The following is a 12500-nucleotide window of genomic DNA, read 5'->3' as shown; positions in this document are numbered from 1 at the left end:
AACAGTTAACCTTCCTGTCAGTTCAGTTGAGAGCGCGACGCTTTGCGGTAAGTGTTTAGACTGTTCCAGTCAGAGCGAGTGCATGTTGGAGTCCAAGGTGAAGTAGTAAGCTAAAAGTCTAACGTCTATATTTTAAATAGGGCAACAAACACAACTTAAAGAAAGAACCAGGCTTTTAGTTATTCGTTTTCTATCACTCTGGCCCTGACTGAGAATGACGAACATTAACAATGGTTAACTGCAACTAGTTGGTTATTGGATAGCACGTCAGCTTGTCAGAAAGACAAAAAAATGTGAGTACCGGTACTTGTTTCCTAATTGGAAAACACATTGGTAATGTTATGTCTTCATCATTTCCTTCTTAAAGATGGAGGAGGATCGAAATAAGAGAGGGTGTAAACGAAAAATAACTGATTATTTCCAAGGGTAAGAATTTGTCTGGAAATGGTGCCTAAACAGTCATTCTTTTTAGATTTTCTTTTAAAATCAAGCAATTGATAGTCTAAGAAGTCTACCAAGCATTGTTGCTATGTCATGTTTTGATAATTCATTTAACAGTAAAATATTTTTAATGTAATAACTGAAGTCTGCAGTGTTGTTTATTAATGGCTGTGTGAGTGGACAGTCCAGGCCATGGAACTAAGTAGGCACTGTGTAATTTGCGCTGTGATTACTGTGTAAGAATGACTAAGATTTGGCCTGATGCAGAACAGATTTCAGCACTAATTGTTCATTTCCAGCTGGCCATCCCCAAAATGCACCAGAATACAGGAAATATATATATTTACCAAATTCAAAATTTTCTCATGGAACCAAATAGGGGCCCAAAGGCTCATGATCCATCCCTGGTTTAGGTCTTTGGTTAGACCTCCCTATATCACTGTGATTAAAAAAATATAGGAATGGGTGATTTCAACGCCGCCGCCACCAGATCCACCAAATACCCCCTGCCACGGCCGCCGCCAGATCCACCAAATACCCCCCCGCCGCCGCCACCACACCGGAAAATAGAGTACCCCCACCTACCAAATCCCACTTTAACCACTGCACACACACACACACACACACACACACACACACACACACACACACACACACACACACAATAAGTCACACAATAAGTCACACAAGTGCACTGCTGCTCAATAAATTAGACGTCAAAGACATGAGAGGAAAAGTATGGATAGAGAGATGAATGACGACACGTAAAAAAAAGGGGAAGGTCAAACCTCCAGGTCTGTCTCAGAGGGTACGGTCTGGCTGCTCCCCTCCCTCTGCTCCTGGTTGTGCATGATGTCCAGCTGCTCCTGAGGGGTCATTGGCCGGCTGTATGCGGCAGGGGGCTGGCTGTGTGTGGGGCCCCTGCAAAAGAGTCAGATTGGTAAGGAGAGGCAAAAGTCACTATTTACATGTTCATGTTACCTTGGCTGTGGTTCGAATCTGCGAGGCATCTGTGCACATATTACACTTCATACCTTGAGCTGTGGGTACTGAGTCTCTTTCTGCCTTCAGTCGGAGAAGGTGATGTGCTACCTGAGAGAGACGCTAAGGAGGACCACCAGAATTCAGATCTGATTGATTGGGCTCATGTTATTAACATTTTGTTTTGAATGTGAAGCTCTGGAAGGATACCAGAGGAGGCGGCCGAGTCTCCTGGTGCTCTGCGCAGGAGGTTTGCGGTGCGCAGGTGGCGTGCACTGGGGCTGAAGTTATTGGCGATGGAGTCTGAGGGGGAGCGGTGGTGCCGCAGCTCCTTGAATGGGGCTGCCTGGGTCCATGAGCTTGCCTGGAGCAGAGGTGGGTGCTGGCTGTGCCGCTCCACAATCTATAGGAGAGACAACATGGATCTACTCAAGACTTTTAATCTTAGCAAGGAACTTTGACCTTTGATATGATGCTACAAATGCTGGGACTCTCAGACGAAAACACAAAACTTAATTCAAAACAAGTTTATTCAACATCAAAACTAAAACCTGCCTAAACACACACACACACACACTCTACCTCTGTCTGTCTGTCTGTCTGTCTCTATCTCTATTTCTTTCTCTCTTACACACAGACTCACACACACATACACACACCTGATAAAGCTCCGAAGGTTGATCGGTGGACGACTGGGGAAGCGGTGGAAGTCCTCGCGCAAAACTCATGTTGTGGACAGAGTCATCCTCCATCTACGGACAGCACAAAGTTTTCCTGAACTTTCTGTAGCTAAACGTTAAGCCTTAAGTAGATTACCCTACGCACTGTGGTGTCCACACTGAACTCCCCGCGGACAGAAATAGGCTTTTAGACAATTTTCTAAATTCTTACAACTATCTTTACCTGTTGAATGCGATCCATTTTTGAAGGTCGCAGACGGAGGCTGCAGAGATGCTACAGAACTGTCCGAGTTAGTTTGACAAAGAAACTCTACTTTCTCATTCTATTCATGCTGTTTTGTTTTGTTACTGCGAGAAACAAATGCGTTCTATAGAACATTTAGAATGTTATGGTTTGCTTACCTTAGGCTCGTCACACTGTTTCCATTGTGACACAGGTTCTGCTGCTAATGTTTCTTTTCCCCCATAGACTCTGATTTATGGCATCTCTGAAGCTTGTCATAACTAGCCTACTGGACAACTAAGGAGTAGTTGCTATGACAATGCTGGTCTTGCCCCTAACTAAATAAAAGTACAATAGTTTTACGTTTTGATTGACGTTTGAACCACTGGTGTCAATGTTTCGAGTATTGTCATTGCCAGTCTGTAACTTAGTCTAAAAACGTTCCTGACTGCCTCAGAAAACATCGTCAGCAAGCCAGCCGCACAAAGGGGATAGATATCGCAAATGTTGTTTATTATTTAAGAGCTGCTGCAAAGCCACTTTCAGATGTGTGTTCGACTAGACACAGAAGTAGGTTACCTCATTCAGTTAATGTTACTGTATGCCATTGAGGTACAGAGAGCCATAAAGACTACAGTGTTGTCAAAATCCGGGTACTGTGTTGCTAATAGAGACTGTATTTGTGTCGCTTAGCGACACAGGGCGCGTTCAAAAGAATTCAGTGTCAGTATTTACTTTGTCATACAAAATTCACAGTATAATGTGACTGACATATGCCTATAAAGTCTTCTGAAGTTCAAACATTATTTAATCTCAGTAAAAATACAATAGTTTTTCAGCACGTTATAAATATCACTGGTGATTTGTTAAAGTTTCCATAAAATGAACCGTAGGCATGTGGTTACCACCAACAGCAGGAATTCCCCTCTCCTCAAATAATTACACAATTAAAAAGCCTCTTGTGTGTTGCCATTGTCCTAGAATACTGAACTAAAATCACAAGATAATAACTCCTTGTGCGATTTTGCAGTGTAACGTTTGTGAAAGAGAGCAGGGTAATAACTAAATAAATCGAAAAAAGCCAGAGTTCAGAAAGTGTAATACAAGAAAATCGCCACTGGTCTGCGCTCTAGCCATAGTTTTATAAGAACACCTGCTGGGATCGTATTGCCTTCCTCTGGAGAGTTCAGTTATGACATCATATCCACACACTACAGTATATCAGTTTGACGTTAACCTCTGCATGACATGATATGTTGCTGACGTATTACCAGCTACTAAATAAGTAAGACAGGTTCCATTATGTCAGGGTGAAGATACTGTATGGCAAGGTGTCATGGCTTCGGGCTGGACTCCCAAAAGTGTTAGTAAAATAAATTGCATTAGATTGCATAACCAAGACTGTATATACTGAATCTGCCACTCCCTTCAGTGTGACTTGCACAAATAAAATGACTGTCAGGTAAGGAGACTAATCTCTTTGTAGGTTTTTTGACTGGTGAAAATTGTGTGGCTGGTTATAGATCCCTAGAGAATCTCAGTGACTTAGAGTATTATTATTTGTTTTCGCATTTGTCATAGCTTCAAAAGCATAGAGCCAGGTATTTAAGTATACCAAAGAAGAACATCTTACAGGTGTTTTCACAGGGGAATGATACTGCAATATTCACAAAGCAACCTGGGGTCAGCTGGTCTAACCACTGGGGTACCTGCAACTGAAACACTAGCACAGAGGTCACAGGTCAGAGATCAGCTGGTCTAACCACTGGGGTACCTGCAACTGAAACACAAGCACAGAGGTCACAGGTCAGCTGGTCTTACCACTGGGGTACCTGCAACTGAAACACAAGCACAGAGGTCACAGGTCAGCTGGTCTTACCACTGGGGTAACTGCAACTGAAACACTAGCACAGAGGTCACAGGTCAGCTGGTCTTACCACTGGGGTACCTGCAACTGAAACACTAGCACAGAGGGGAGAGTTAGGTAATTTAGCCCCATGTGAACATGGAGGATGTAACCTTGTGTCTGCATAGAGGACACGCAGGAGAAGCAGCTGCTTTCTGATTGAGATTACCTCATTTGTCATTTTGTCACATCACGACCTAAGCTTACTTCTCACACACACACACACTGAGAGAGAGAGAGAGAGAGCTAAATTGTATTCTTATTTTCTTCACATATATAAAGAAACAAACAAAAAATGAAATTACTTCTACAAAATTTCAAAGCAAACAAAATGTTTTTTTGCTAGAGATTGGAAGTTAAGCGGTTCATGTCACATAGGCTGTTTACCAAAAGTTTCAACTTAATGGTTGTGCGACTTGTCCTGTTCAATGTTGTTATGCCTTTGCACAAAATACATACAGACTGATTTTGTGGGCATACAGTGGCAACATGACTCACAGTTTTATCGTTACACATTCATTCATTCTTAATTTCTAGTTATTGTTAGTTTATTTCAATGTAGCACCGTTGTACACGGTTGTCATGGTAATAGAGTACAGGCAGTTTTCGGGTTTGAATCCGAAAGACTAGGACTTCCTTGATCTGACCACTTTATATAAAGAGCAAGAAATCTTCCGCTTCATTGATGCCGTGGTTTGCGTGAGCTGCTGTCCGGAGTACTGTAGGTAAGGCTTGATCAAATCAATGTGATGGCTGAAGCCTCGGTGTCACATCACTTCTACCTCTCTCTCTCTTTCCCTCTCTCTGTTCCCTAAGGGTATCCTTACTAATGACTCTAGGGTGCACTTCAGGTCACTAATGGCAGACACACACACACACGCACTCACGCATGCACGCATGCATGCACACACACACACACACACACACACACACACACACACACACACTCACACACACACACACTCACTCACTCACTCACTCACACACACACACACACACACACACACACACACACACACACACACACACACACACACACACACACACACACACACACACACACACACACACACACACACACACAACCAAACAGACACACACCCACGCACACACAACCAATCACACACGTTAATGACATTTGATGAGGTTTTACATAAAGTAATGAAATTCTGCCCTACAAATCATTATTGTAAGTGGATGATGACACCTTACTGTGTTAAACAGCAATTTCTTTATAAGAAACACAAGGAGGAAACATTTGCCAAATCTCTCAGAAACCTGTCAAGAAAATAAGGAAGCAAATTGGAAGAAGGATGAAGTGTGTAAAAGTGTGAAGACATACAGTATGTGCACTTTAGAGAGGCTGAACATAAGCATACAAATAGAGACGTCTAATTGCAAAAAAAGATTTACTTGTGAAATACATTTGGTGTTGTCTAACTTGACACATGGGTGTATGTGTATTTAAGGGTGCCTTGTCATCGCTCAGAGTCAAATTTGGTGTGTGGGGTCATTAGCGTCTTTGCAAAGTCATTACTCAACCCCAACCCCAGCCCAAATCTTCACCCCATTCTACACATCTGCCTCTGACCAAACCAGGCTCTGTGAGGAATGAATGTGATCGTTCATACGCATGACTGGTCAGTGGAAGCCTCAGGGCAGCCTGGGCTTCAAATTAAAAGTCTTTCTTTTGAGTCCACCTCTTCCAATTAGCCAGAACCTAGGGGGAAGGCATTTTGGAATAAGAGCCCCCCTATTGCAGCAAACCCTCTGGCCTCGTTTCCAAAGTTGCTCTGATATCAGATAATAACAGAAACAATGCCGCTTTTAGACCTGTGAGCTGAATGTGGGTGTCTATGTGTGTTTGGAGACTCCTGACTATGAGCCATCATAAATAACTTCCAAGATGAGAGAGGGAGAGAGAGGGAGAGAGAGGGAGAGAGAGGGGGAGGACGAGGAGGAGGAGGAGGAGGAGGAGGAAGGGAAAGTCATTCATCATTATGGTCCCTCCAGAGTGTGTGTGCATTATTAAAGTAAAGACGGCCCCACAGGGCAGAGGGAGGAAAATGGACCTCAAAGAGGAGGGAGTGAAAAGACGTGAGAAAAAGAGAGAGAGAAGGTGGAAAAGGGAGACAGAGAAAGGGTGGAAAAGTACTTTAAAAGGGAAACCCAAAGGAAGAAGAGTGGTGAGTGTCATGGGACGCACCACCGGACACACACACACACACACACACACACACACAAACACACACACACACACACACACACACACACACACACACACACACACACACAAACACACACACACACACACACAAACACACACCTTTGGTAAATGAAGCCTTATTATCAAGGCCCTAATCTCTCTCGTTCGGCTGATTACTCTGCTTTAATGAGGAGGCTCACATTCTCAGGCATTAAATAAACATCAAGCCTGTTTACAGCGCAACCCTGTCCAAACAGATACAAAAAAATCAAGATAAACAAACTTTCAACATTGAAAGTAAAGATAGTAGATAGCGATATCAATTTGCATTTAGTGGTTTTTAATGTGACTGTGCATTTCTCTTTCACTCACTGCACCATTTCCCACTTTCATATCTCTGTGTTTATACTATACTTATAGTTGTGTTTTTTTTAACCATGAAAAAACAAGCAATAACTAGGCCTAATTATTTTCAAGTTAACTGTAGGCCCTGTAAGGTTACATTTTGAACAGTTTAACATTTACAGTAATGCAAACTAAAATATACAAAATACATTTTTTTAATCCCCCCCAACAAATTGCACCCTCCTTATACTACTCAGATCCTCTCCTTGGAAGCTGCAGATTGACAAGGAAGGCAAAGGGATGGAGTAGTGGGGGCAGACTGCAACCTAATCAATATGAACCTTTTGACTACTTTATCACCATTGGCTTTGTTTAGGCAAAAGCCAGGCACGGCATGTACCGAAAATAACCGTCCTTAATAGAATTAGTTAAACACTACACTGTATACATACATTTCAGCAGTGATGAAAATCTGAATGCAGTAAATCAAATCAAACTTTATTTGTACGGCGCATTTCATACGCAAAGGTAACACAATGCGCCTCACAGTAGGAAAGAAGGGAAATAAAGGGGGGGTTACAAATACTTGTAAAGAGACATAGATAGATAAATAAGTAAACGTTCCATAAATGTAAAATAGATACATTTTACATGATAACAGGGCATCACATGACATCAGGGCATCACATAACGCATGTCAACAGGGCATCACATGTCAACAGGGCATCACATGTCAACAGGGCATCACATGACAACAGAGCATCACATGACAACAGGGCATCACATGACAACAGGGCATCACATGACAACAGGGCATTTTGTTTTCTATTGTGTTCTGTTTGCCGGGGCCGTACATGCATCCACTCGGCAAACAGGAAACACATTTGATGTAGCAGTACTTAATTGGGGGTTACAAACACTTGTTAAGAGACACGGATTCGTAAATAAATAAATGTTTCAAATATGTTAAATGAATACATTTTTACTGTGAGTGATATGCCAGATCAAAGAGGTATGTCTTGAGTGTATGTTTAAATACACTCTAAAAACAAATGCGTTGGCTCAACGCAGAAAATTAACGCAACCGTTTGCATCAATCTTTTTTGAGTTATGACAACTTCTAATGAAATTAAGTTCAACCAAAGATCTAAATTGAGTTGGGGGAATTAGCTTTTCCTCTACAACCAAGGGAATTTTTAAGTGCCACTAACTTAATAATTGTTAGCATAAACAAAAGTTTTTAAGTTGATAACTCAAAAAAATTAAGTTGTTCCAACAAGTTTTTCCACATTATTTAAAAGGAGTTTTTAAGCGTTATGTACTTAATTACCATAATCAGGAACACAAGTTTTTAAGTTGGCAACTGTTTAAAAATTAAGTTGCTCCAATTAGATTTTTTTTCAGTATTTTGTTTTTCGCTTTTTCATGTTTTTGTTCATGTAGCTTTTAAGAAATGATTTAATTCAAGAACAAAATTGTTAGGCAATTAACTTTTTCTATATTAAATTGCAGTTGAGTACTTGAACACTCAATATATAAATCTTGAAAAAACAACAACACAAATGTAAATTGCCCAACAAATTATAAATACATACATTTGCAATATTGCCTTAAGTAAAGTAGTCAGCATACTCAGTTATGCCATCACAGCAAAGTTATAGGCCTTTATGTATTTAAAACCACAGTGCCAAACGTGTAAAATGTGTGTTTTTAACTCCAGTTTAAAAATTATTTTGTAAAACATTTGTTAACATTTAGCAAACTTTTACAACTCTCATCAGTGAAGGACCCACTTGCAGACATCACAGCTCAAGTTTCAAAGATTTTAATCAAACTCATAGGCAACGATGCAAAGGGAAAAGGCAGTCTCGTGGTCAACAGGCAGGCATAGGTCAAAAATCCAAGAATCAAAACAGAGTTCATGGCAGAAGTATCCAAAAAAGGAATCCAACAGGCTCAGGTCAAGGAACAGGCAAACGTCAAAAACATATACAGCCAGGATGAACATGAACACATAACATGAATACAAAAACAAGACTCAAACAGCACAGTTACTAACAGAAAAAGGTGCAATTTTCAAATAATGCTAAAATACATAGGCAACGATGCAAAGGGAAAAGACATGGCAGAGGTTGCCCATGACCATGGCGTAACCTGTAATGTTTTAGCAACCCTGTTTTTGTAGAGGTTTCAAATGTACACATTTTACAGCCCCAGACCATTTTGCCCAAGATATGGGCCAACGTATGCTAAACTAATGTATGTAGCCTTTTAGACCATGAAAAATGCAAACTTTAGGCTGTATCACAATAGTAACCGAAATCGAAAATCATTTACAATGCAAAAAAAAAAGAAACCCTCTTCCTCTACTACTTTAATCTCTATCACATAAATATCAACAGTCCAAAGGCTAGGCTACACTTGCTAACAGTTGATGGAATGTTGTAGCTAAACAAAGCTAATGCTAGTCATATTTAGCAGTGAATTTCGGCCATCCAACCCTTTAGTTTAGCATAGCAGTGGATAAGAATGATTAAGTAGAGTTTAATTGTAAATTAAATTAAACTTGCCTTGAAAATGACCTTTATATTATACCACTTTGTAATAGAACTTTGTTCTGCCTACAGGTCTTCTAACACAGTCTTAACTGTCTGAAGTTGTCCAGGAATTTGAACTGGGTAGAGGAGGAGCCTAGAACTCCTAAACTCAAGGTGGAGAAAAATTAAGTTGTCAAGCCAATTACATTAAGTTACTACAACTTAAATTTAGTTTTAATTCAATGAATGCAGAAATTTGAGTTTGAATTACAAATAATATTAAGTTGATGTAATTACCAACATTATTAAGTCAACACAACTCATTTAAATAATGTTTGCAACTTAAAAGGTTGATCTAAATCGATAAATTAGAATTTTTACCTTGAAACCATGCATTTAATTAAGTTGTGGTAAAAGGTCCCCTGAATTACTTTTTAGAGTGTATATCAACCGTTTCAGCCATTCTAGGTATTCTGGCAGAGTATTCCAAAGGCTGGGGGCATAGAAGCTAAAAGCTGCTCTCCCATGTCTCTTAGTCCTGGCTTTTGGTACTATTAGGAGATCAGTGCCGGAGGACCTCAGGGTTCTACTGGGTGTGTACCTTGAGAGCATGTCTGTTATACAGCCGCGGAAAAAATTAAGAGACCACTTCAAAATTATCAGTTTCTCTGGTTTTACTATTTATTGGCATGTGTTAAAGTAAAATGTACATTTTTGTTTTATTCTATAACCTATTGGCAACATTCCCACCAAATTTCAAATAAAAATATTGTCATTTAGATCATTTATTTGCAGAAAAATGACAATTGGTCAAAATAGCAAAAAAGATGCAGTGTCTTCAGATCTCGAATAATGCAAAGAAAACAAGCTAGGTTATAGAATAAAACAAAAATGTACATTTTACTTTAACACATACCAATAAATAGTAAAACCAGAGAAACTGATAATTTTGAAGTGGTCTCTTAATTTTTTCCGCAGCTGTATATTCAGGTGCTTGACTATGGAGTGATTTATAGACTAGTAGGAGAATCTTGAAATCTATTCTAGAACTAACAGGTAACCAGTGCAGGGTTTTTAATACTGGTGTGATGTGCGCTCTCCGTCTTGTTTTAGTGAGGACTCGCGCTGCTGCATTCTGTATGGTTTGTAGTTGACTAATGGCTTTTTTTGGTAGATCAGACAAAAGAGAGTTACAGTAGTCTAGCCTGCTTGTGATGAACGCGTGCATCAGTCTTTCGGTGTCAGCCTGAGCGAGAAACGGTTGCACCTTAGCAATGTTTCTTAAGTGATAAAAAGATGTTTTAATTATATTTTTGATGTGGGTTTCAAAATTGAGATCTGAGTCTAATATGACACCTAGGTTTCTGGCTTGGTGCTTGGTGTTAAGTGCTAGTGTTTTTAAATGTGCAGATAGTTTATCTCTTTCATTTCTTTCACCAATGACTAATACCTCTGTTTTATCTTGGTTGAGCTGGAGAAAGTTTTGTGACATCCATACATTTATATCAGAAATGCAATTTACCAAGCAATCAATAGAGCTGTAGTTGTTGGGTGTTACAGAAATATAGAGCTGGGTGTCATCCGCGTAACTATGATAGTCAATGTTGTGCCTCCTTATTACACTACCAAGGGGTAGCATGTAAAGACTGAAAAGTAAGGGCCCTAAAATGGATCCTTGAGGGACCCCACAGGTCATAGAAATGTTTTTGGAGCTGTGGTCTCCGAGGGCAACAAAGTATTCCCTGCCTGTTAGATAGGTCCTAAACCAGTTTAGGACTGGACCAGCTCCAGAAGGGCCAGGACAGATAGCTTTTTGGAGTCAGCATTAATCCTGAGATCATTTACAACCTTGACTAATGCCGTTTCTGTGCTATGATAGGATCGAAAACCAGATTGAAAAGTGTCAAAGACACAATTTGCATCTAGGAAAATATTTAACTGTTTAAAGACAATTTTTTCTAGGATTTTGCTAAGAAAAGGAAGGTTTGAGATTGGTCTATAATTGTTTAGAGCAGAAGAGTCTAAACTGCTTTTTTTTCAACAGTGGTCTCACCAGGGCAGTTTTAAGTTCTGATGGGAAAACACCTGCAAGCAAGGAACAGTTAATAATGGCTAGAATGTCCTTAGACACAGAGTCAGAGATGGTCTTAAAAAATTTGGTGGGAATGGGATCAAGAGAGCATGTAGAAGGCTTCATTTGTGACACTACTTTGTTCAGCGTTTCTATATCAGTCAGTGCAAAAAAGCTAATACTGGTACAGCATGGTGGAGGGGGATCGGAAAACAAAACATTTGGAATTTCTTGAGCAATATTATTTCTAATGTTTGTTATCTTATCTCTGAAAAATGCTTCAAATTCCTCACATGTGGAGGTGGAAAAAGACTATCATCTACTTTGGGTGCAGGGTTTATAAGGCTATCTATTGTTGAAAAGAGGACTCTGGAATTGTTAGAGTTTATAGATATCAACTTAGAGAAATGATCCTTCCTAGCATTTTTTATAGCTTTATTAAAAACTGAGAGTTGATCCTTAAAAATATCAAGGTGGACCTGTAGCTTGGTCTTTCTCCATATACGCTCAGACCTTCTGCAGGATCTCTTAAGTTTAATCATTTGCTCATTTCTCCATGGAGCTTTTTGTTTGGCTAAAACCTTTTTTTGTTTCAATGGTGCTACAGAGTCAAGTGCTGTCCTTAATTTTGTATTTAGAGTAGTTACTAGATCATTAACACATGATGGCCCCGCCTCTGGCGTTTTTGTATTAGTTATGTCTTGTCTAGTTATCATTATTTTGAAATTTTCAGCTGCTGCAGTTGAAAGTAGTGCAGTAGTGAAAATATTATACAAAATAACTCCATCTATCCCCCTGTAATACCCTTTAACCTGTTTGGTTTGTATTTGAGGACAACAGTCATGCATGTATAGCATGCATCTCTTTGAACTGAACAGGATAATGACAGATAAAGAGGCAGATGAATCAAGAAAAAAAAAAGAAGTAAAAAAAAAACACGAGCAGACAGGTAACCTCCTTTTTGTAGAAGTCTGTGTCTGGTCCTCAGGAGTGTGCAGAAATTGAGTTCACCAGAATGAGCCATCTTGGGAGTGAGAGAGAGAAAGAGATGTGAGCTATAATATCAGGCTGAGTGCGGCAGCGGCACTGTCATTAGGTGACTAAGCACTT

General features: G+C 39.9%; 1 protein-coding gene across 1 annotated transcript in view; it reads right to left on the bottom strand.

The window, feature by feature from the left end:
* The window catches only part of dnah3 (dynein axonemal heavy chain 3), a gene marked incomplete at both ends in the record, with an annotated part of 77908 nt that overhangs the window by 30856 nt on the left and 34552 nt on the right, over window positions 1-12500 (bottom strand). Inside the window, 6 exons of the mRNA XM_080835444.1 lie at window positions 1230-1362; window positions 1476-1533; window positions 1633-1825; window positions 2082-2174; window positions 2505-2557; window positions 4147-4163. Of these exons, the coding sequence (XP_080691570.1) occupies window positions 1230-1362; window positions 1476-1533; window positions 1633-1825; window positions 2082-2174; window positions 2505-2557; window positions 4147-4163 (547 nt within the window). The remainder of the gene's footprint in view (window positions 1-1229; window positions 1363-1475; window positions 1534-1632; window positions 1826-2081; window positions 2175-2504; window positions 2558-4146; window positions 4164-12500) is intronic.

Source organism: Sprattus sprattus (assembly GCF_963457725.1).
Source record: "Sprattus sprattus genome assembly, chromosome: 3".
NCBI lineage: Eukaryota > Metazoa > Chordata > Actinopteri > Clupeiformes > Clupeidae > Sprattus > Sprattus sprattus.
This window is presented reverse-complemented; position numbering and strand designations above follow the sequence as displayed.